Source organism: Pelobates fuscus, chromosome 13 (assembly GCF_036172605.1).
Source record: "Pelobates fuscus isolate aPelFus1 chromosome 13, aPelFus1.pri, whole genome shotgun sequence".
Classification (NCBI taxonomy): domain Eukaryota; kingdom Metazoa; phylum Chordata; class Amphibia; order Anura; family Pelobatidae; genus Pelobates; species Pelobates fuscus.
This window is the reverse complement of record NC_086329.1, coordinates 10475091-10501845: the sequence shown is the minus strand read 5'-3', so window position 1 is coordinate 10501845 and position 26755 is coordinate 10475091. Positions and strand designations below refer to the sequence as shown.

Below are 26755 nucleotides of genomic sequence, written 5' to 3'. Positions count from 1 at the left end.
CTAGTCATGTACCTATCAATGAGTGCGGGAAGTTAAAGATGTGGGAAAAAGCACCACACTGTGACTAGCATTAGCCCAAAGGAAAACTAAATGACCGCTACTTCACCATCTCCTCAATAAGTTTAATGGTGGCCACTGAAATGCCTCCTATTGCTGTAGTGACATCCCAATTTGATGACCACCATCTTGGCTCCAGGTCTAGAGGCCCATTCTTCTGCCCTTTCACAGACATCATTACCATCTAGAACGGTATTACCAGAGGACCCTGCGAGGCGAAGCTCCAACGCTGTGATCTTAGCCAGCAATGTAAGAGGGGTCGGCATAGGGCAAAATGCAATTAGCCCATGAAGAAGTACAGGGCTAAATTGTTGTTACCCTTCCCTGTGGTTATGAATATGGACCACTAAAGGTCTAGTTACAACCACAAGCTGTCCATACGTTCTGCATCAGTTTTCCTAGGTTATTTAGTTTATGGCATAAATGGCCATTAACAATAGTAATTAGTTTACCTATATCTCATTGAAATGTCCTTTTCCTTCACTTTCTGACATATGTATTGCTTTCTATAAGCTGTTTACCCTGTAAATACTATAAAGGAGACAGAGACTTAATGCAAATATCTCCAGAAGACCGGATGCGATGCTGGCACTTGGTGGGACCCATGTAAAATGGTTTGATAGATTATTCTGGAACGGCGACTGGACACTCCTGTCAAAATAACCACTACAGTGGGCGACAGGGCTCTCCGGTCACCATAACCACTATACTGGCAGTAGGGTACTCCTGTCACCATAATCACTACAGTGAACGACAGGGCACTCCTGTCACCATAACCACAACAGTGGGCGACAGGACTCTCCTGTCACCATAACCACTATACTGGCAGTAGGGCACTCCTGTCAAAATAACCACTACAGTGAACAACAGGGCACTCCTGTCACCATAACCACAACAGTGGGCTGTAGGTCACTCTTGTCACCATAATCACTACAGTGGGCGACAGGGCACTCATGTCACCACAACCACTACAGTGAAAAGTAGGGCACTCCTGTCACCATAACCACTACAGTGGACTGTAGGTTACTCCTGTTGTTATGGGCAAATGCAAATATTACAAGTTTTAGAATGAAATGTTGTATTTCTTAAACTGTGTACTTTGTCTTTAAGAGATATTGCAAATTGACAAGGTGTTAGAAATGGAACATATTGTTTTTCATAACTGTTTCTTTAAGCAATAACCTCAGTGCATATTATGTTTGCGCCATTTTGTCCCAGACAAATTACAATAACAATAATGCATAAACAAGCTTCAAGGCTATACTACGACTCTTTCAGTACACAATATACTGTGGTAACCCCAAGTTAATGGAACTTCCCCAAATCCGGGAATCTCCCACGACTGTGCACTTACGTCTTAGTATAAACAACAGATAAGCTATTCAGACTTTAAGACACCATCTTGTCTCAATTTAATGGAACTTCCCCAAGTCAGGAAAATTTCCATGACGTATGCACCCTTTAGTAATGGACTTGTATGTTGGCCAAATTAAGGGAGGTCCTAAAATTAAAGTAAAAGAAGTGTTACTTTTTCCTATATGAACTACGGTAACGCTAGAATGAAGACACCTAAGGTATAAATAGGTGTTCTTTTAAATGTTAAGACACAGAGGAGAGACTTGGAGACAGATGCTGCTCCATCTTAAAATGACAGAGAGACTGACATGATGACATGTTCAGAAGGGTATGTTAACCTACTAATGATATTTGCAAGCATTTAATTTCATCTTATAAACTCTGCTATAATGGATTTTATATGTCTATATTTATATTTTTATATAATAAATATCTAAAAGACAAAATCTATTGCTTCCAAGACAATCCTTATTTTATATTGTATTCTCAATTATTTATATATGTAAATAGAGGATCTCTTACTAACTATATAACATTATGGCTAAGATATCTGTATGGTTAGCCCTACTAAGTTCTATGCTTTAAGACATTATAGTGGTAAATAAGGGAACCGCCAGCGGTTACACTGTCACCATAACCACTACAGTGGCAGTAGGGCACTCCTGTCACCATAACCACTACAGTGGGTGGCACTGGCAGGGCATTTCTGTCACCATAACCACTACATAGCACCCTCAGACTGTGTTGTGGGTGATTTTTCTCTGGTGTTCCCAGGTTTGGGGGGCACAATATAAAATAAATTGGAGGTGGTACAGGGGTTCCCAATCCCAGTCATGATCTCCCTGCCTGTATGACCATGATTACTCAGCCTCCAGTTCTCTATAAAATACAATGCAGTCTATAATAATAAACTGATTAAATAAAATGTACTTTATTATAGGGGTATATTATATATATATTTTATATAAGATATCAATATCTATATACAATGAATAGAAACAATGTATCCTAATCACAGATAAACCTATTCAATCCTCACTGCTAGGAGCCAATAATATCAATCCAGATACAAACTGAATTTAATATCTGTTAATAATGTCAAACAATAAATACACCAATATTATATCAGCCCAATAACACAGCTCTATACTAATACTGCTCAGTCTACTCCTCCCCTCTATGAGCGGCGTTTGGTTTGTGCTGCCCTCAGAGCGCATTGCACAGTCCCAAGGGAGCGGCTGGTTGGAACATTCCATTGCGGTCCCAGAGGGGAAGGCGTCTGGTTGCTATAGGAACGAGCAGTGTTAGTGAGCGGCCTGGATTGGAGCCGGTACCGGCGGGATGGACTCAGACCCGGGACCGGAGAGCCCCGCCCTGGCCGCCGCCCTGCAGCCACTCACCGACATAGGTAGGTACTGCAGGTAAGGAGAGGGTTAATGCAGTGTGTACAGTGATGGTGAGTATCACCCCCTGCACCCAGCCAGCCAACCAGCCACCCAGCCAGTGTGGGCTCAATATTATTATTATTATTATTATTATTAATTATAGTGACTGTAATACTAATTACTCTTAGAATTATTATTGTTATTATTATTATAGTGACTGTAATACTAATGGCTCTTAGTTATTCTGGTTTATTGGTTGGAAAATAAATACAAAAATTACAAATAATGTCATATATTTCAAGAAAATATCAAACCCAATGTTAGGAATATTTAATATCAACATTAAAGGTACACAGTACAGAGATGTCTCACTGTGCCATGGTTAGATTCCCCCGTAAAGGCACACTATAGTCACCAGAACCACTACAGCTTAATGCACAGTAAACAGCTTAAAGCAGGGCTGTCCAACCTGCGGCCCCCCAGATGTTGCTGAACTACAACTCCCATTATTCCCTGGCTATCTGTTTCATTGAAAGAATCATGGGAGTTGTAGTTTGGCAACATCTGGGGGGCCGCAGGTTAGACAGGCCTGGCTTAAAGGGAAACTATAGGGCCAGGAAAACAAACTCGTTTTCCTGGCACTGTAGCTTCCCCCTTTGTCAAGGCCCCCCTCCCGCGGCACTGAAGGGGTTAATAACCCCTTCTGTCACTTACCTGGGTCAGGCTCCACCCACGCTCCTCCCCCACCGACGTCCGCTGGTGGTGGAGACCTAATGCGCATGCTCGGCAATGACTGCGCTTGCATTAGGATCTCCCCATACGAAAGCATTTTTCAATGCTTTCCTATGGGTATTCCGGCGACGCTGGAAGTCCTTATGCAGAGAGTGAGGACGTCCAGCGTCATTTAGACGACCAAAAGTTGTCTAAGACGCCAGAAGTCACTCTAGTGGCTGTCTAGTAGACAGCCACTCGAGGAGGAGTTAACCCTAGCAGGTAATTATTGCAGGTTATAAAAACGGCAATAATTACCACTCTAGGGCTAAGGGTGATGGGAGTTGGCTCCCAGACCACTTCAATGAGCTGAAGTGGCCTGGGTGCCTGCAGTGTCTCTTTAATGTAGTGGTTCTGGTGTTTATAGCCAGTCTCTGCAGGTTTACAGAGAATAGGCAGTGTTTACATTGCTGGCTAGTAAGATGACCACTAGAGATGCTTCCTAGTCCAGTGCTGCACAGTGTGTAGTAACTACATTCAGCATCTCCACGCTCTGCATGGAGACGCTGCACGTTCCCCATGGAGATGCATTGATTCAATACATCTCTATGAGGAGATGCAGATGGGCGCAGTCCAGTGTTTTGCCGCGCTTGTGCAGTAGCTTGCCAATGCTTTCCTATTGGAAAGCATTGTATTGGCTGAGATCACCAAGATTGATGATCTGAAACATGGAGGTGGTGACAGCCATGGCAAAACCGTAGCAGTGAGGGAGAAAAGGTATATTTTAATTCTTTTTCACTGCAATCTGTGGGGGCTGGAGACCCAAATAGCCACTCCAGCACTATAGTGTAAAGAATACATGTTTGTATTTGTAACACGTGACTATAGGGTTCCTTTATATTTGAAATTTACTGTAAAATTCCCTCTTCAGTAAATAATCCTATAAAAAAGGTTTTACTTTTTTCCAGCATTAAGGCTTACTCATTGCTGCCTGCAGGGCTGCCATCAGGGGGTGACAACCATGACGGTTGTCACGGGCCCGGCGGTAATCCAATGCGTGCCCGCGCCCCCGGTCCTTCAAAGTGCATGCATATAGCGAGTACCGGCTGGCTTCCAAGCAGGGCCCAGGACACACTGACCTTCCCCTCCAGCACTCTCGCGAGCCACGGCTGTAAAGCATTGCCGTGTGTTGTAGTGACAACGCTCTGCGGCACACAATGCATGCTGGGCTCGTTACAGAGAGCACTGGCTGCTGGAGGGGGAAGATGGAGTCTGCCGGGCCCCTCAATGCTGGCCCAAAAGCTGAGCCACCGTACCACCAGGGAATCCAGTGTCCCCCCTCCCTGGCTACAGGTAAGAGGCAGGGAGGGGGAAATACATTTTTTTTTTAAATTGTAAAAATTCAACAGCTAAAAAATACCCTCCAGCAGCATTTGTCACACATCCACCACACACATACATCATCAAACAGACAAAATGCATCCACTACACAAACACACACATCATCCACTACACAAACACACACACACAACATTCACTACACACACACGCACACACATCTTTCACTATACACACACAAACATCATCCACTACACAAACACACACAGCATTGACTACACAAACACACATCATCCACTACACAAACACACACACAGCACCCACTACACAAAAACACATCATCCACTATATAAACAAACACACATCAATCACTACACACTACATCCACTACACAAACACACACTCTGCATTCACTATACACACACTCTCTATCCACTACACAAACATTCAATCAGAATCCACTATAAACACCGTATCCACTTTACTCATGCACTTTGCATCCAGTGCACACATTCTATAGCCACTATACACACACAACCAAATTCAGTAGACACACACACACACTTCATCCTTGTGGGTGGATTCAAGATGGGCCCTGTGGGTGTTTTTGGGGGCGGGTCATGTGGGCGGACTCGGGGAAAGGTCATGTGGGCAGGCCCTGGGGGCCCAGACCTTGAGCTGCGTCAGGGGCCCCAACATTTCTGGTGGCTGCCCTGGCTGCCTGCTTCTCCTACCACAAAGTAATCCTGGAGGTGGCTGCCTTCTTGTCCAATCCAGAGCACTTCATAGAACAAAATTGGGGAGGAAACATGCGTGCACTTCCAATAACCCAGTGCTTCCCTATGAACTGCATTTAATGACATTCAATGTCTTCATGGACTACGTACATGCTAAAAGTACAGGGTCACGGCACCTAGACCACTTCATTGAAGACATCTGGGGGTGTCTTTAAATTTGTGTGAGTAAGTCTGATTGTTCTTAGGCACTGTGTGAAATCTGGAGCATCCTCCATCACTCTCAGCCAGGAGTGTTCAGACACAACATAGCAGACCTGGTTGTGCTGGGGCAACTCCCATCAGGCAAAGTATTAGTTTTGCATCTGGCATCTCTAGCATGAGGTGGGGAAGTTACCAGGTGGAGGTAAAGGGGCCGGAAAGGAACTACTCCCATTACACGCAAGAATTTATTTGCTAAACTCCAAATTGCAACACATTGAATTTTAATTTGCTAAATTTTGTCTAAAATGCCAACTGTGACTAATTTTGAGCTGGAGAATCTTTTTTTCAAATCTGCTATTATCTAAATTGTGATTTTTCCATCTCCAATTTTCAAATTCAGAGAAGCAGCTAAGATATGACAATTCAGAATTTTGCGAGGAGGTTTCAAAGCACCTTGGGTCATTTGCTGATGCTGTCAAAGAACTGGTAATTATGTTGCTGACTTTGCAAGATTGTAGTTAAGTAAAAATGATCAAGACTTTGGCAGGTTTAAGGGAGCTGTACTACAACTATGGCTGTGGGGTCACACTTTGACATTCAAGGGTTTATTCAATAAACCTGCAACTAAACATTTTAAGCGAAAAATGGTGTAGATTAATACATTTGCAGTATTTTAATTCAATATTTTTCAATCAGGAAAATGTTAGGAGGACGACACGTGAGCTCCTGGAAATGGAGACAATTGAAACAAGCAAACTACGATATCAGATTCTGCATCTCCCAGGAATCATCGCACAGGAGATAGAAGGTAACCAGACAGTGAGGAGAAGCCTTACTGCTCACCCATCATTCATTTAATTGCATTGTGTGAGGAAGTTAAAAGAAGTACAGATTGGGGGTTATCAATGGATGAGATCAAATAAAACATTCATTGGTATGCAGTTCCCTAGAGGATGTTACTGTACGAGTTGAAAAAAGGGTTTGGGTGAAAATGCTTGTTTTTAGGTTAAAAACTGGCTTAAAGATGTAGAGTAGGGACTAAATGCATAGGAGTACTTAGGTTACATGGCATCCAGGGCAGAACACATTTATGTACACACACACAGACATTCATATGCCTTCAGAATTACTTGCATACACACACTTTTTTTTTATTTTTTATTTTTAATAAATAATAAATATATTTTAAAACTGTGGTCTACCCAGCCTCCCTGTTCTTGCCTTCACTGGCTAGTGTAGAACCTCATCCCTGGGGTCCAGTGGGTGCTGTTGGGACCAGTCTATATGGACTGTTATCGTAACTCACTGCTGCCCTATACTGCGCCTGGACTGGGATGACTTTATATCGCGGCTCCAGAAACAGTACCAGGTACACAAGGGAGCTGGGAAATCAGTGATGCCAACAGCCCAGTTGCAACACCCAGAGTACAGCTGCAGAGCAGCAACGTGCTGGTAGGCATGTGCCTGTCCTGACAGGATGTGGTGCACTGTGCACCTCCCCTGCCACTTGTTACTTTCCCCTTAGAACATCACTTACTAGTTGTTGAGTTTGAGCTGGATAAAAGTGGTAAGTGGAGTGCCTCGGGGCTCTGTCATGGGTCCACATGTCTTCCGTGTGTTCAATATTAATTATTTTGAAATTGGCATTGGAAGTCACGTTTTTGTGAATGATATCAAATTCAGTAAGGTAATCCAGTCTGAGAAGGAAAATTTATTTTATATAGAACCGGTAAAAAAAATAATAGCATTTTTATTTTTATAGCATTATTAACCTATGCTCAGGGCCCGTGCAAATAGTTCCGATAGGCATTAACAGCATTGTATAAAATACACAGTAGGTTTTCCACTGAGATTTGAAGAAAGCTTGTGTGTGCTTCTCTCCCTCCCCATGTAGCTGCCGTTTCCAGTGCTCGTACATCTAATGAGTCTGAATTGATGCAGTTACAAAATGAACTGCAAGACATAACACTGCAAATAGAAAACACTGCAAAAAGACAAATGGACCTGGAGGAAATTAACTCGTGTCTCAGGTAAAGTCCAATTATTGCCTTAATGAATTGCACACCTTTTTGTGCTAGACAAACTCTGATGCATTATCTAGATTTATTGATTTATTTTCTTATATCTTCACCAGAAGATGCTTACAGCCGGTCATTGCTATCCAAAGTTGACCAGATATTGCTTTATTTCCGCTTGCTCTGCAGTGATGCTGGGCTTTAAGTGCTGGAAGAGCAAGTTTTTGTCATACAACTGAATGCTTGAACAAACAGAGGCCTTTAGGCTGCCCTCACCACAGTGCTCTGTAATCCTAGATATATCTCCTACAATGATGGGCCATAATATGCCACTGCTTTCTCTCAGTTACTGCAGTTAGTATGTGAAAGCCTCTGCTTTCTCCCAATTACTGCAGTTAGTATGTGAAAGCCACTGCTTTCTCCCAATTACTGCAGTCAGTATGTGAAAGCCACTGTTTTCTCCCAATTACTGCAGTTAATATGTGAAAGCCACTGCTTTCTCCCAATTACTGCAGTTAGTATGTGAAAGCCTCTGCTTTCTCCCAATTACTGCAGTTAGTATGTGAAAGCCACTGCTTTCTCCCAATTACTGCAGTTAGTATGTGAAAGCCACTGCTTTCTCCCAATTACTGCAGTTAGTATGTGAAAGCCACTGCTTTCTCCCAATTACTGCAGTTAGTATGTGAAAGCCACTGCTTTCTCTCAGTTACTGCAGTTAGTATGTGAAAGCCTATGCTTTCTCTCAATTACTGCAGTTAGTATGTGAAAGCCACTGCTTTCTCCCAATTACTGCAGTTAGTATGTGAAAGCCACTGCTTTCTCCCAATTACTGCAGTTAGTATGTGAAAGCCACTGCTTTCTCCCAATTACTGCAGTTAGTATGTGAAAGCCACTGCTTTCTCACAATTACTGCAGTTAGTATGTGAAAGCCACTGCTTTCTCTCAGTTACTGCAGTTAGTATGTGAAAGCCTATGCTTTCTCTCAATTACTGCAGTTAGTATGTGAAAGCCTCTGCTTTCTCCCAATTACTGCAGTTAGTATGTGAAAGCCACTGCTTTCTCTCAGTTACTGCAGTTAGTATGTGAAAGCCTCTGCTTTCTCCCAATTACTGCAGTTAGTATGTGAAAGCCTATGCTTTCTCTCAATTACTGCAGTTAGTATGTGAAAGCCACTGCTTTCTCTCAGTTACTGCAGTTAGTATGTGAAAGCCTCTGCTTTCTCTCAATTACTGCAGTTAGTATGTGAAAGCCACTGCTTTCTCTCAATTACTGCAGTTAGTATGTGAAAGCCACTGCTTTCTCCCAATTACTGCAGTTAGTATGTGAAAGCCACTGCTTTCTCCCAATTACTGCAGTTAGTATGTGAAATCCACTGCTTTCTCCCAATTACTGCAGTTAGTATGTGAAAGCCACTGCTTTCTCCCAATTACTGCAGTTAGTATGTGAAAGCCGCTGCTTTCTCCCAATTATTGCAGTTAGTATGTGAAAGCCACTGCTTTCTCCCAATTACTGCAGTTAGTATGTGAAAGCCTATGCTTTCTCCCAATTACTGCAGTTAGTATGTGAAAGCCACTGCTTTCTCCCAATTACTGCAGTTAGTATGTGAAAGCCTATGCTTTCTCCCAATTACTGCAGTTAGTATGTGAAAGCCACTGCTTTCTCCCAATTACTGCAGTTAATATGTGAAAGTCACTGCTTTCTCTCAGTTACTGCAGTTAGTATGTGAAAGCCTATGCTTTCTCTCAATTACTGCAGTTAGTATGTGAAAGCCTCTGCTTTCTCCCAATTACTGCAGTTAGTATGTGAAAGCCACTGCTTTCTCCCAATTACTGCAGTTAGTATGTGAAAGCCTATGCTTTCTCTCAGTTACTGCAGTTAGTATGTGAAAGCCTCTGCTTTCTCCCAATTACTGCAGTTAGTATGTGAAATCCACTGCTTTCTCCCAATTACTGCAGTTAGTATGTGAAAGCCTATGCTTTCTCTCAATTACTGCAGTTAGTATGTGAAAGCCACTGCTTTCTCTCAATTACTGCAGTTAGTATGTGAAAGCCACTGCTTTCTCTCAATTACTGCAGTTAGTATGTGAAAGCCACTGCTTTCTCCCAATTACTGCAGTTAGTATGTGAAAGCCACTGCTTTCTCCCAATTACTGCAGTTAGTATGTGAAATCCACTGCTTTCTCCCAATTACTGCAGTTAGTATGTGAAAGCCACTGCTTTCTCCCAATTACTGCAGTTAGTATGTGAAAGACACTGCTTTCTCCCAATTACTGCAGTTAGTATGTGAAAGCCACTGCTTTCTCCCAATTACTGCAGTTAGTATGTGAAAGCCTATGCTTTCTCCCAATTACTGCAGTTAGTATGTGAAAGCCACTGCTTTCTCCCAATTACTGCAGTTAATATGTGAAAGTCACTGCCTTCTCTCAATTACTGCAGTTAGTATGTGAAAGCCACTGCTTTCTCTCAATTACTGCAGTTAGTATGTGAAAGCCTCTGCTTTCACCCAATTACTGCAGTTAGTATGTGAAAGCCTCTGCTTTCTCCCAATTACTGCAGTTAGTATGTGAAAGCCACTGCTTTCTCCCAATTACTGCAGTTAGTATGTGAAAGCCACTGCTTTCTCCCAATTACTGCAGTTAGTATGTGAAAGCCACTGCTTTCTCCCAATTACTGCAGTTAGTATGTGAAAGCCTATGCTTTCTCCCAATTACTGCAGTTAGTATGTGAAAGCCACTGCTTTCTCCCAATTACTGCAGTTAGTATGTGAAAGCCTCTGCTTTCTCCCAATTACTGCAGTTAGTATGTGAAAGCCACTGCTTTCTCCCAATTACTGCAGTTAGTATGTGAAATCCACTGCTTTCTCCCAATTACTGCAGTTAGTATGTGAAAGCCACTGCTTTCTCCCAATTACTGCAGTTAGTATGTGAAATCCACTGCTTTCTCCCAATTACTGCAGTTAGTATGTGAAAGCCACTGCTTTCTCCCAATTACTGCAGTTAGTATGTGAAAGCCTCTGCTTTCTCCCAATTACTGCAGTTAGTATGTGAAAGCCTCTGCTTTCTCCCAATTACTGCAGTTAGTATGTGAAAGCCACTGCTTTCTCCCAATTACTGCAGTTAGTATGTGAAAGCCACTGCTTTCTCCCAATTACTGCAGTTAGTATGTGAAAGCCTCTGCTTTCTCCCAATTACTGCAGTTAGTATGTGAAAGCCACTGCTTTCTCCCAATTACTGCAGTTAGTATGTGATGACGCTGAAGCCATTAATAAACGTGTTTTTTTTACAACTGTTAGTACATGATGTGTGCTGTATGGAAATGGATCTATATTGAAGGGACTGCCGTGGTTTTATCTTCCAGTTGCCGTGAAAAGACGTTGTCAGATGATTACCAGCAAGCTGTTGATTTACTGAACCAGCAGATGGCAGAGAAAGCTAGTAAGAGCATCTATCTCAATGAGACCCACAACAAGCGGAAGAAAGCCCAAGAAGCAGTCGTAGAATTTAAAACCAAAATAGAAGACCTCGCTGAAGACATGATCAAAGAAAGACAGCGATTTGCTGAAGAGAAGAGTAATCTGACTAATGAGGTGCTTCATTAATAAATATATAGCTCTATATATATCATTATGAATTATTTTATCAGGACTCAGGACCAGAAATCCGTACATATTGAATGTAAGATGTATCACCTGCAGTGTTACTGATGTGCGAATAGAACACACGAACAAACAGAATGAATACATTAGGAAGTGAGCGTGATCTGTTTAGTTACTGGGTATCGATTTAGCTACTTTATCTCTTGTTCAAACATAACGTTTACTGGTTCAATCCCAACAGGGTCAACTCAGCCTTTTACCTTCCAATGTGGAGGAAATGAGTGTTGTTTTGTTGGATAATATTCGCACCAATTCCCGAGTTCATATTTAAAAGCTAGTGCAATTTTAAAGTGTTATCCTTGATTATAAATATTTATTTTATTCACATATTATTGACATAGCATATAATAGTTAATGCATGTGTAGAAGGGTTGGAGTGATATGAACGGTCTGATTTTATTTGTGTAGGATCTATCACTGGATTGTATATTCTGGTTATATTGATCTCTTCTGATAGCTGAGGGTTAAACAATCGACAGGCTGTGTTTATGCAGTTTGGATCATATCCCATCATTCAGTTGTACTCAAGCCAGATTTGCTATGAAGCATACTGGGCAAATGACTGGTGGATTGCGGATAGAATTGTAGTGCCAACCACTGTATGTCAGACTTGAGATCATATGAGACCAGAAGCTCCTTCTCTGCTTCCTCTTTCCCATGATATCCAGGTGTTTCTGCTTCCTATAGAGATGGTAAGGTTTACAGAATTCTTATGTTCTTACTACACGTGTCAATGGTGAGGTATTGCTGTGCTGTGACAGTGTGACTTTCTATCTCTGACTTCCTTCTTCCTAGAATTAAAAGAAATATGAATGACCAACAAATGACTTTGTGTGTGGTGTGTTTAACTTCCTTCGTGATAGGATTTACCAGCTTTTTGTTACAGATCACGGAAACCAGGAGTCAAACAGAAGCACAGGAGGCGCAAAACATTGAGCAAAAGAAACGCTTAAGTCAAACAAAATCTGCATTTTATGGTGTTGAACAAAAGCTGAAAATGGAAAGAGAGGTGAGGGTGACAAGCTTGATAGCACACTCTTTGGGGATTATAGTAATGGGTTGTCTTACACATATTCTTTCTGTTAGTGTGTCTGTCTTCTGGAGTTTACTGGTTTTAATATGCCATTAACTTGTTAGAGGATGGCAATTTAAAGTGCTCCTGTTATGGATATGTCACATGGTTACAGTTTATTGGCTATAAATGTTAATCTAGAAGACATACTAGCATAATATAAGATACAAGTCAGTACAGTTGAATGTTTGCTAAGATTCTACAAGTTACCAGCATAGAGGTATAATGTGGCAGTGTGGTAGCTGCGGTTGCTGCATAGCATTGTGGGGCTGTACAAATATACAAATACAGCTTTTCTAGCCAATCAATAGTGCATTGTGGATAAAGGTGTTTTTTACCTTCCTCTGATACGTGCTTCATCCAGTCTTAAATGGCAAGTTTAGTGGGAAGAGCAATGACCAACAGGGTTATCATTTATTTTTAACTTATCACATACACTCCATTGTGTTTAATTTACCATAAATGTATATTTATTTGTTTTCATCGACTCTCTTTGGGTTCATGTATCCTCCATATCTGCTGATATCATGTTGAGAGTCTCTAGAAGGATGCACAATTCTGGACTTGACTTACATCTGTTCACTCTTAAATCATGTCCCAATTTAAACATGATCTCAAACTACAATGAGAAACACTTAGACCAGGAGTAGGCAATCTGTGCACTTTAAATGTTGTGGACTGCATCTCCCATAATGCTCTTACAGCCATGAAGTTGGCAAAGTATCAGGGAGATGTAGTCCACAACATCTGGATTGCCGAAGGTTACCTATCCCTGGCTTAGAAAAATAATTTGTATTGGGTGTTGCGGAGAGCATGCTTACGGTTTTCCCCATTGTACTCTGCAGTCAATCAGTGTGAGGCTGCACTGCTTGCTTTCGTAAGTACAAAATTGCCCTGTCTCTAGTTAATCACAATAACACACAGTGTATATTTCTGGAAGTGTGCAACATATTTTCCATATTCTCTGGAGAGGTATATACTGTGATATTTCATTATGATGGATATGAAAGGTTATGAAAAAATTGCAATACTATATTATTTGTGTATTTACTGTTTTTTACTGTTTTAAAAGGATCTAAATTCTGTGAAGGGCGATATTTTACTTTTTCAAGCCTCCCACGCACGTTTGGCTAATAAACTGGAAGTTCAAAGGATTTTGTTTGCTGAGCTCTCTGACAAAAAGTAAGGCTACATCATGACGTCTCTGTGGGGCCATTTTTTATCTTGTTATTCTGAAACCAGCTCTCGTTATTTCTATTGCAAGTTTCAGTCTTCTCAGACCTTAAACAAATCTAATCCTAAAAATTAAAAATGTTATGTCGTTACAATTATGGAAATAAAACCTCTTAGGAGCACAAAGAAATTTTGAAAGCATGTATTGGGACCTTAATTCTTTCCAGTAATGCTCAGTTAACACATATTCATTAATAAACAGAAACCATTTTGGCCTCTCCCTAGCCAAGCTGTGTAATTACCAATGCCTCTCTTTAGCCCAGATACATAGCCTCACAATATACTTAAGGTGTCTTTGCACGGCACTCAAGGCTGCTAGAGCCAAACAGGCTCTGGCCTATCAGGAGTCCCAGTGAAACTTCAGATATCTGCTAATACGAAAATCTGGTGAAGGACAATCCGTAATTTATATATTGCAGCACGTAGAGGAAGTGACCTCAGATCACTTCCTCCCAGCACTTGTGAATGGGAATCCACACTGTGGTAGAGCAGCCCACAGCGGATATTGCAGCTCCTGCCCTTCACCAGTACCTGGCCAGCCTGGTCTCCACTGGAACCCAGGGAACCAACCCACACTGCTAGATATACACAGAAATGCACAATAGCCCTCCCCTCATACAAATAATACAAACAGCCCACAAACAAACATACACACAATCTGCACAAACGTAACCCGCTAACAATCCACATACATGCACACAACCCCACATGCAGCCTCTCACATGCAATACCCCAAACAGCCCCCACACATATACACACCACCAAACACACAATGTGACATATCCATCCACACACACAATTCCACAAGTAGCCCTCATACACAGCCCACATTCATAGGTACACGATACCACAAACTACTCCTGAACATATACAATATAATAGCTCATATACGCACAAATACAAAGATACAAAGCAATTACAATATAAATAACACAAGCAGAATACGGCAGCATACACACCTCAATTTTAAAAAATAGGAACGGCACGCTACGGGACATCACAATCCTATATTGGCACAGTGCTGCTAAAAGGTTGCCTACCCCTGTCCTACACTATACTGAAGGCTACACGCTGCCTACTGCCGGTAAAAGCCCTACCTCCCCCCCACTTTTTTGTGTATTTGGCGGAATTGCTGTTTGAAGCCAAGTTGGCCGTAGACGAATTTCCACATAATGAATTTGTCAATACCATAGTCCTCCTATTCTGTTAGTCCATAAATCAAATCTGATGGGGAATAAATACATTTATAAAAATGTATAAGAAATCACATCAATGGGTTTATTCAGTATGTAATTTGGGAACCTACATTTTCTGTACTTTTTTTTCTGTTCTATTAAGACATTTTGCCTGCATACTAATTCCTGTAACTAGAGATGGACAGAAGTATTTGCGATGTACTTTGTTCATCATCTAACCCCTTACAGTCTTTGTTCATTGTGTAAGAATGTTTTTCCCCTTATTCCTCAACTGGTGGAGGGTAGGGGGCATTCTCTGATTACTAATTGGGTTAAATCCTATTTTCTTCTCTTCTAGCAGTGATGGACACAGTGATCCAGTGTCCGTCAGGATTTTAAAACATTCCTGTGATACAGAGATTATAATATATTTTTTCTCTCTTTTAGGGATGCCCTTGAAAACCAGATGAAAAAAATGAAACATGATTTTAGCAGAGATAGCAATATCTTAAATGAAAAGATATCACAGGTAAGAGCATGTATGTAATCAAATGGCTATTCCTGTTATGGTAGTCACAGGTTATGAAATTGATTACAGTGACAGTGCGTTGTAACACTTTAATCAATAGTTTTTATACCCTTCGGTTTAGTGTTCAAAGTGTCAGAAATTGATTTAATGAAACACGGTCCCATGCTATCCGTTAAAGGCCAGTTTTATGTGTGGCCAGTTCAATAGACTCACATTTGAAAGTATGTTCAGAGTACAGTGAAATCTCCAAAAAGCTCAATCCGAGCAGTACAAAGATGTGACCTATTGCTGTATGGATTTCTGTAAAGGACAACTTTGTATGTGGCCTGCCGTGCCCTGGGTTCAGCTTTTTCAGTAAAGCCGTCACCAGAGAAACCAATAAATGATCCCTACTGATTGCTCCATTATAAAATAAAACATTAATACTAAATTCCCATCGCATTCTTCCCTGGAAACAATGAGTGAAATATCCCTCTCCAATCCAGAGACAGTGGAATTATTCCCTGGATCACCCTTCCATAAGCAGATCCTTACTGTTCTAACCGTGTATGTCTCTGTTTGCTGAAAGGCATTCTGTGCGTGTATTCTGACCGCTGATGTTGCATTTATTTCTCTTAGTTGGATGAAGAAATGAACACGGCTGAAATGCTACATCAAACTCTGACAGATAAAAACCAGGAGCTATGGAAAGAATACCAAGCCATAAAGGAAAGTGAAGAGAAGGAGCTGGCAAAGAAAAAGGATACAGTGAAACAGTACGATACCAAACTTATCAGATTGCTTGTTTTTATTAATGTATACAGAGAGCACATACTGCACTGTGGAACATATTAAAAATGTCTACTAGGATCTATCCTAAACGCCTAATTGAATGTCTGACACCTTTGAATCAGCAATGCCATCCCTACCTACAGCTGTGGAAAATTTAATTTCAGATAATCAACTCATTCAACCTAAAAAATTCTTCTTGCCCTATTGCATTCATGACTGTCATACAGGGGCAAATAGAGAATTATAAATGTGATCTCTTAATGTCTTGGCTTGTATAATCACCCACCTATCCCCTTTATAGATCGCTGAGGAATAGATTCTGTGTGATCAGTTTACTAAACAGTAAGAGTGTGAGTTAAACGTGTTGGCTGTGAATTGACCATAGTGTACCAATTTACAAACACACCATGAAAATTTTAGGTCGCGAATCCCCCCTTTCCCACACACACACATATTTTGTCTAGCATGGCCTAAAGTTTGCAATTCTTAATGTCTTTATAATAGAAATTTCAGGAGTACTCTTGGAATTTGTAATATTTGTATGATTGAGTTAATATCGGATCTCTTGATGTTAACCATTTATATATAGGAGTGCTACCCCTAAATTAAGAAGTGCAAGAGAACAGCTATTATTTTCTCATGGCCAGGGCCGGATTAAGAGCCCAGTGGGCCTGGTGCTGATAATTATGATGGGCCTAATTACAAAATCTTATTGACCAAAAACACTAAAACAGTCCTACCTCGTAAGCGTCATGTATCTGATGGAGATGATGCTGTAGGGAAACTCATAGGATGCAACTATGAGAAAACACATACCCTTTGCTAATCTCATGCTTTCATCTTTCAAGTAAACCCATACCCCCTAACAGCAGTGTCCAGTAAAGCAGGAAGTCTATGGATGCGGTAAAAGGGTGGGCTACTGACACAAATCACATAACCAGAACGTCCGAAAGGGCGAACATACACAAAAAGGGGGAATGTCTGTGTCCCTATGTCTCCCAGTCCGTTAGTGTTTGTGTCCTCATGTCTCCCAGTGTCCCCATGTCACTAGGGGACATTGAGAGACATTGGGACACTGGGAGACATGGGGACACAGATACTAGGGAACACTGGGAGACCTGGGAAATCTGAGACTCTTGGGGACACTGGGTGACAGACACGAGGGGACACAGGGAGACATGGGGCACTGAGATACTGTGATATATAGGGGACACTGGAGACTTGATAAAAACCTGGGTACAGGTCAAAATGTTGTGGTGTCCAATAAACCTGCTTAAAGCTATCACAGTGAGTGCCTGAGATTTTTTTCTTTTATACTAGGGGACACTGAGACACTACGGGCACAGAGACACTACGGGCACAGAGACACTACGGGCACAGAGACACTACGGGCACAGAGAGACATGGGGCACTGAGACACTGATACATAGGGGACACTGATACATAGGGGCCTGGCAGGGAAACTTTGGACCTTCTCATCTCCCCAGGTAAAAACAAACAATATCAGTGTTAATGTGTTCACTTTTATTTACTGAGTGTCAGGAAACACAGAGGGCCGCTGGGTAGGGGTGCCGCTGATTGGCTAGATGGGTCAGCTAGCACTCTAAGCCAATCAGTAGCTCCCCATTCATAAAAACGTAAAACATTTTTATGAATCGGGAACTAGCGATTGGCTTAGAGGGTCAGCTGACCACTCTAGCCAATCTGCAGCACCCATGCCTGACGTCAATCTGCACTTCCTGACACTCTGTTTCAGAAGTTGAATACCACTGAGCGACCTGGAGATCTGGAGCTGAAGGAATCCTTTGGGGGTAAACCATTTGAGAGCGGTTTAACCCCTTCAAAGAAAGAGCACCCAGGGGCCTCCTTGCATCACATCATTTTCATTTAGATAAAGTTGTTATGGTGACCAGAATGTTCCTGTAATTTGATGAAAGGAACACTATAGTGTAAGGAATACAAACATATATTCCTGACACCATAGTTGTGAAAACGCTATTCACCCTGGCTTCATGTGAAAATGACTATGCTCCTTCCCTTTCATGACACTGTCAAAAAGGGGCCAAGCATGGATGTCATTACAATTATGTCCCCCCTCCCCCCCGGAAAAATTCCTGCGGACGTCCATGCTCAGGGTCCCCATGTTACCCAGTGTCCCAATGTCTCAGACTCTCAGCGTCCCCATGTCTCGGAGCTGCTGTCTGGACTCTCTGTGCAGAACTGGTCCCCGCGGATCAGTGAGTAGAGAGAGGCAGGGAGGGAGATGCCGTAACTTCTTATCACTGCCTCTCTCCACACAAACAGCGACCCCTACTGGCCGGCGCTGGTATTGCAGAATAAACTATGTTTATACTGAGACAGACATTTGTATTGCCGGTATTACTGCAATACCGGCACCGGCTAGGCAGCCTCAAATACCTGAGAAATACTTCTGAGAAATACCTGGCAACCCTAAGAAATACATGAGAAACACCTGGCAACCCTAAGAGTAGTGTGTAAAAAAAAAAAAAAAAAATGTAAAAAAAAAAATATTTTTTTTTTTTTTTTTTAAACCAATGGGCCTATTCCATGGGCCTGGGCCTGGAGCTGCAGCTCCATCAGCCCCTATGTTAATCCGGCCCTGCTCATGGCAATCTCTTTGTTTCTAGTAACGGCTTGCTGAATAACAGTGCGTATCCCAATCCACATTAGATATAGCCTCCTATATTTAGGTATGATACCACTTTAATTAAAGTTGGTTAATTCCACCCACTTCTAAACATAGAACCAAATTATGCTAATTAGTATGAAAAAAATTCACCACTCCTTCTTAATGAGCCCTGTACAGTTACTGGAGCTAAGGTGCTGTTAATTCTGAACTAACCCCTCTAAATATATCGCTGTGCAAATATACTCCACTGTACGCAGGTATCAAGGTTTCTTGAGGTTTTGAACCAGCAGTTAGGAAATTGATAATTCTATTGTCCAGAGATTAATCCAGATATTGTTCATTATATTTTGTTTTGAATAACTGCATTGTGGGTCTTGTCCTGCTTCCTTTTTGGACTTATACTTTATGCCCCAGAAATCTGGTTCTATTGTTTTTTTTGTTTGTTTTTTCTATACAACATATAGGTTGCTTTTTTAATCCCTCTGATTGACAAAATGTATAAATTCAATGATTTACAAGTAGCAAAATAAACTATTCAGTGTAATAACAGTGAAATGTTGTGAAATCATAGTTGTTGTAGAATTGTGATATACGATTTTTATTTTTTTGATGTTATATTACTGAAAATGTTAGGTACTAATATTTCCATGATAGCAAATCACATGTAGCGAGCTGGCCATCAGAATTAAAGCATTAATTGTAAAATCAAAATTATTGAACAGACTTGAAACTTCAAGAATGGGTGTCAACGAAAATATGGAAATGTATGGAAAACTGAAAACTGAATTAAAAGAGATGGAACTTGAATCCACTAAACTGGCAGAAGTTAGTAGGTAAAAATCTATTTTGAAACAATAATAGCGAATGGACTTAGAATGCTTGCAGACAATGATCATTCTGCATCATTTATATATTTATTTCAGAATCAGTATAGAACAGCTGGCTCGCCAGGTAGACGAATTCAAGGAAACTCTCGAAATTGAAAAACAAAAAAGGTAAAGACATTTAAAATGAAAAATAAATGGAAACCAGTGTTTATTAATGTGACTGATCTATGCCTTCATATTTCAACCTACCCAGACCATCACTGGCCACTGCAGTTAACCTATGTAAACCAGCATTATTAGTTTGTTTCATTACCTTCTGGATTGGCTATGGGTTCCCAAGGTGTTTTAATAACACATTGCGCTTCCCTGTACGTAGATGGACGTTATCCCTGCATAGGCGGCTTCTTATGACCTTGGAGTTTGGCATATGCACCAATTAGTGCCAATTGGCAGATTCCCCATCCATGGGTAACTCAGCTGTTTATGGTCTGTGGGGATATTTATGGGATAGTAATAGTAAACAGTTGAGAATTGCCCACTATTTCAATTCTCAGATCCCAAAGATGGTTATCATGTAAGTGAAATGTATTCCATATAAAAAAATTACAATTTGTTATAAAAATAGATACAATTTATTGTGACAATTTAAATAATAATAATATGTAACATGCGTGATAATAATCAATGAATATTCAGTATAACATGGTATGCAATACAATGGCAATACACTTTCCAATGGTTAAGACAAGATTTATGACTGTCTTTCACAGAGAAACGAAAGTGAAACTTACACACAGACACAGCTTTGCAGCTTAAGGCCATAAAACTTTAGCTGACAGTTAAAATAACCATTTCAATGCTGGCTAGACCTCCTAAGTAATTAAGACCTATTCTCATGTGATTTTAAATAAAATAACATTTATACCAGCTTATTAGTAATTTCCTGGAACCATCCAATAAGAGTAATCCAGAGAGTCACCCAGACATTGCACCCCGCCACTGCCGGTCACCCAGACATTGCACCCCGCCACTGCCGGTCACCCAGACATTGCACCCCGCCACTGCCGGTCACCCAGACATTGCACCCCGCCACTGCCGGTCACCCAGACATTGCACCCCGCCACTGCCGGTCACCCAGACATTGCACCCCCCCTGCCGGTCACCCAGACAATGCACCCTACTCCTGCTGTTCACCCAGACATTGCACCCCACCACTGCTGGTCACCCAGACATTGCACCCCACCACTGCTGGTCACCCAGACATTGCACCCCACCACTGCTGGCCACCCAGACATTGTACACCACCCCTGCCGGTCACCCAGACAATGCACCCCACCACTGCTGGTCACCCAGACATTGTACACCACCCCTGTCGGTCACCCAGACAATGCACCCTATTCTTGGCAGTCACCCAGACATTGCACCCCACTCCTGCCAGTCACCCAGATATTTCTCCCCTTCCAGCCAGTTACCCAAACATTGCGCCCCACTCCTGCTGGTCACCCGGACATTGCACCCTATTCCTGACAGTCATCTAGATTTTGCGCCAGGTAACACTAGAGGTAAAAACTGCGTCCTATATTCAGAAAAATGCAGTATATTGGATGGAGGGACAGATTGGGTTCTGCAGTCGCAGCCCCTGCCCACCCATACAGCCCAACTTCATATCTCCCAATATTGGAAGCTATGCATTACACACACAAACACACACTCATTCCGGCTAGTAGGGAATATGCATACTGAGCACTACTAAAAATGGGGCTTGCATATTTAGTATGTGAAAGACACAACAAATCATGCTTTTCACTAAAAATACTTTGTATTGTGAATACAGGAAGGGCAGGCTGAAGCAGCCGTGCATTAAACACTCATTTTAACTCAATAAGTAACATGGGAATGTAGGCTTGGGTTTACAATAAATGTACAATCACTGCTTTAACCAGTGGACGGTTTTTATATTTCTTGTTAAATAAAAAAAGAAGAATTTTAACATTTCATTTTTTTTTTTTTTTAAAACACGCTGTTATAAAAAAAATTTTAGTTCACAAATCAACAAAAAGAATTTCTTTTAGAATGTAAGAGTTAAAAGTGCTACTCCAACCTTTTCTGAGTGCATGGTCTTTTTAATTAGTCACGCCCTACTGACTCCCCCGTCCCCTTAACCCCTTAAGGACACATGACACATTTTAAAAAAAGCAATAAACGTACCTGGAATCCTGGCGCAGGGCGGAGCTCAGAACCTTATGTTGTCCTTTCAAAAGCTTTTGATAGAACAGTTTCAGGGCTCTTAGGCAGTAACGGGAGGGATGATTTTAAAACAAAACAAAAAATAAAAATGGCTGATTAAAGGATTAGGGAGGGAGGGGAGATGAACACTTCCCCTTGCAGGCAGCGTAGAAGCTCTGTATATCGGTCACCAGCGCACTGTGCACACCGACAACAGATGTACATTTTGCACAAAATTCACATTAGGCAACTCAGAACTCAGAGTGCCGGGTGTGTAACTAGTCCCCAGCATGAAAGTGCAAATCTGTGGATATGCAGAATTTAAAGCTGCAAAACCGCACAGACAGACCCTAAATAGAAGTAGTTGTGGTAGTTGGAGTGACCCTTTAAGTTTGTCAGGATAAACTGGACATAAGCGAACTTTCCTGAAATGTAAGCGCTACAGAATCTGTTGGCGCTATATAAATGGCAATAATAATAATAATAATAATAATGTATATTTCAAGAAATGAGTGCAGTCCAGAGAGTTTATTCCCTTTTTCTCATGCGTCTTCCTCATTTCCTCCCTTTCCTACCTTGTTACATTTGTAGCATTTTGCAGATCTTTATTTTAGAGTGACCGGAGAAAGAAAAAAAAAAAGTCTACTTTTTTTTCTAAAAATTCCTTAAAAATAACTGAAAAAGTAAAAGACTTTATAGGAATTGCATTAGTTAAGGTGTCCTTCCTCTAGGCCCACTGAGAGAGAAAAAATCCCCCCAAAAACAGCCGTTAGGAGAGAATTGTGACAATTCCTTGCAGTGATTTAGCGAAAGGGAGAATAGATGTTAATAATATCACTTGCTGTCAGACAGACGTGTTATTCACATGACCCCATAAACTTTACTTCAAAAGCACTCACAATAAATTTACCGAGAAAATGGCTGTAAATGTTTAAGGGAAGCTATTTTAATATGAAATATGTAAATAAAATAAAAAGCAGACCAACATTTGTATTTAACCCCTTGTGGCGAATACCGACCTCGCCACGTGTCCTTGGAGGGGGCTGCTTGCCCGCCTCTTGCCTTTGGACTATGGACCCGACTTTAAGTGAATGTGTTAACCCAGATAGCTATGCCATGGAGCCCATTCGTGTAGTTAAAGACTTCGGCTCCATGGCAATTGAACTGTGTGAATAGGATCTGCGCGCTATTCGGTTGTTTTGTGCACTCAGATCCCAGCTATCTGGGGATATGTGAAATGTCTGTGTGTTATGTGTAAAAGGTGACTTTATGTATTTTAAAGTGTTTTACTGTCTTTGTGTCCCCATGTGCTCAATGGAGTCTGTCTCTGTCCTGGGAGGTAATTGGATTACTTCTCCATTGTCTCCAGGAGAGAGGGCTCTGTAAAACCGGTCTGAGCTGGAAAGCCATGCTGGCAGGGGTTTTAAAAGATACTTTACTAACTTTTGAACCCCTGGTCTGATTCATGCCATTTTCTAATATGTTGTTCCCCTGAATAGATTGATTGTGGATATGTATTTTTATGTGAATGTTTTAACTGTATGTATAATTGAGTTTCCTCTCAGGATAAGGGGAGGGAATATGTGGGATGTAGCTGATGTGTGAGTGGTTGTTTTATACCTCCCTGTGGGCGGACCTGTATTTGTAACAACTGCAATAAAAACCAGGCTGGGTGTGCCAGCACCCGAGTTCCTCTTTAACCCTCAAAGTGAAGTGTCGTCTCATTATTGGGGGAGGATTTATTGCATGCTGTTCCAGTTTGACTGCTAGGAGTGCAAACCTATTCGTATGGTTCCTATTCAACTGTCTACAGCATTCAGAGGCTTGAGAGGATTTATATGCTTCTCAGATTCGGTGATTGTGGTGTCTGCCAGAGTGCTTGGAGTCCTCAGGAAACGCTAGGAGCATCCTTTAACGGAGGTACCCAGTCGGGGTGCCAGGCGATCCGTTACACCCCTCAAGGACACAGCTTCAGAAGCTTGTCTTACCTTTAAGGACACAAGCCATGTTTTCATTTTTTGCTGTTTGTGTTCAAACGCAATTTGCACCTCTGTCATTTACTGCACCAAAACATATTGTATACAGTTTTTTTAAAGGGCAAACAGGGCTTTAATTTGATGTCACATATACATAGATAAATTCACATTAATTATCCCCCACTACTAGCTATTCCCAGCTACCATCTCTCTATCCCATAGATGGTACACTTAGGCTGTCTGTATTAGCTCTATTCAGAGATAAACAAATATATCATCCATTAATCTAACATCCATATAACTACAACACGCACTGTTTAGTTATCTGTTATCCTCTTCTTCTTACATTGTGGATAATGATAGGTGATTCCTACAATCACTCACTATCCAATATTGTAATTTAAACTCCGGATACCCATCCCATATAAACAAGCTCTATTATTAATTCCCTATATCTACTAAAGGGTTAACTATTTACATCTGCCTACCAGGGGGATCTCTACACTCCCATTGGCCCATGAATTTTCAAACTGACCAATGAGAGGGGTTCTATACCTTTTTATACAGGGCTCTACCAGAGGTCCGGTTCCCCTCTGATGAGCCAGAGTGGTGAAACGCACGTCAGGGGAACACACCGGCGCTATCCACATGTCACTGCACCAACAGTGACCTCTACTATATGCTCGAGTTTCAGCAATCTTCTGCTACTCGCTCAAGACTTGGTAACCAGCCGCCGCACTATTTACCGCAACTTAGCCTGTCCGAGCAGGTTGAAACCTCCGATACCATTCATTTGTGGGTACACTACCTAAGCGTTCTCTGGCAGCAGCAGCCATACCCTTACTATAGCCTTTCTGTGCAGGGTCTTGGTGGGAGGTCCTCTCTTTCAGAGTGTGAGGGTTTATGTAGGTTTTTTTTAAGGGGTGCCCTCGAAGGCACGAGTGCTTAGGGCAGTTTTGATATAGGATATTTGAATCCCTTCCTTTAGACCCAGGCTAAGCTTTGACATTTCAGGCAGAATACGAACTACATTGCCACCTATCACTATATCACGCTCTCCGACTACAATTTACTTAATCGCTTAGTCTATAGCACTTTATCAGCTACCCTGCCCAGACCTCCCTCTTCACTATTAATTTAGCAGACACATTATTTATATATATTGTGAAGATTAATAGCTCATAGCCCTGCCCACTTTGCTACCCTGGCACGTTATCAGATGCCAAAAAAGGGTTATGCTTTGTGACCCATTGTACATTTACGATTATGTGCGCTTCACTAGGAACAACGTTTTTGCATGGGATCAAAATTACACTCAGAAGTAATTAAGGCAGGTTTAATCGCAAAATTGCAGCCAGGTCATTTTTTTACAAAACTCAAAAGTTATAAAGATTTAACTAAATGTTTTTGGGCAAAAGCAGCTTTAAAAGGCTGCAAAAGGACGACTAAGATAAAACGTGATGTCAGGGAACCCATAACAAGAGAGGCTTCAGAACCTGATAAGCGTATCAAGTCAGGTTTGCGCATCAGATGAGGAGTCAATTTTGTTCTCCACCGCTTTCATTTTGACGTACCACGCAGCATTAAGATCAGTGGAATCACAGCAGCGTCCAAAAAAGTACTAGGAGATGGTCTAAGACAGGAAGACGTAAGACTAGAAGGCGACAGGGTAATAATTTTCAAATCAATATCAAAAACAGACCAGATGACTCATTGGCAGGGGTAACGCAAGATAAAAGGGGAAAGAAATCCTCAATGCAATTTTCAATGTTGATAAATAACTATGAATTATTAGATCTTTGGAGGATAAACCATCCATCAGAAAAAGACTATACCTGCTTTTCGAAAGCACACTGTACCTATTCTAGACTAGATCTGTTTTTGGGTTCGTTAGAGGTCTCATACAAGACTAAAAAGGTTCTGATTCATGACGTAACCTGGTCAGATCATAACCCAGTAATACTTGATCTCACTATCTCACCAGATATTAAAATTAGAAATAGTTGGAGACTAAATGAATTCCTTCTTAGGGAGGCTCAAGATATAAATACCATAAAAGAATTAACAAACAATTTTTTTGAGGAGAATAAGAATAAAGGAACTTCAGATGCCATAGTTTGGTGTACATATAAGGCCGTGCTGAGGGGACAGTTTATTAAATTAGGTACAATCAAGAAAAAACAAAAAGAAGCTTCCCTGACAGAATTATATGTGTCTCTCTATAAACTAACAAAACTTAACAAAAATAATCCAAATATAGAGATAAGTGAGAAAATAGGATTAATAAAAGATAAAATCAATAAAATTCTACTTTTACAAACCTCAAAAAAACTCGAATATCTAAAAATAAAATGGTACTATAAAGGAAATCGAGCAAATAAAATGCTCACAAATCGAGTTAAAGGTGCGAAATTAAACAAATTAATACAAAAAATTATTACAGATGATGGCATCTAATTAACGCCTGAAAATATAGGTAAAGCATTTAACTCATTTTACCAAAAATTGTATAATCTACCTGAACCCCCTTATAAACCAGAAACATACTTTCAAAATAAAACCCTAAAAAAATTATCAAGGGAACAACTGAATTCTATTAATGAACCCTTTTCAAAACTAGAAATAATAAATGCAATAGAGTCTTTAAAAAAAAACAAAACCCCGGGGCCGGACGGCTTTCCAAATATATTTTACCAACAGTTCCAGGACGTGTTGGTAACACACCTTGAAGATCTTTTCAATAGCATAGCTAGAGAAAAAGATTTGCCCAACGAATTACTATATGCTAATATAATTCCCATACAAAAGCCAGATAAATCGACGGAATCAGTGGGGAATTATC

At 41.1% G+C, this 26755-nt stretch overlaps 1 protein-coding gene across 1 annotated transcript in view; it reads left to right on the top strand.

Moving 5' to 3' along the window:
• The first annotated feature begins 2693 nt into the window (after window positions 1–2693).
• Window positions 2694–26755, top strand: part of LOC134583437 (early endosome antigen 1-like) — a 44060-nt gene continuing 19998 nt past the window's right edge. Inside the window, exons 1-11 of the mRNA XM_063440349.1 lie at window positions 2694–2821; window positions 6186–6271; window positions 6482–6593; window positions 7680–7815; window positions 11157–11385; window positions 12341–12463; window positions 13599–13708; window positions 15382–15463; window positions 16082–16218; window positions 19607–19717; window positions 19808–19879. Coding sequence (XP_063296419.1) covers window positions 2755–2821; window positions 6186–6271; window positions 6482–6593; window positions 7680–7815; window positions 11157–11385; window positions 12341–12463; window positions 13599–13708; window positions 15382–15463; window positions 16082–16218; window positions 19607–19717; window positions 19808–19879 — 1265 coding nt within the window. The 5' untranslated portion in view covers window positions 2694–2754. The remainder of the gene's footprint in view (window positions 2822–6185; window positions 6272–6481; window positions 6594–7679; window positions 7816–11156; window positions 11386–12340; window positions 12464–13598; window positions 13709–15381; window positions 15464–16081; window positions 16219–19606; window positions 19718–19807; window positions 19880–26755) is intronic.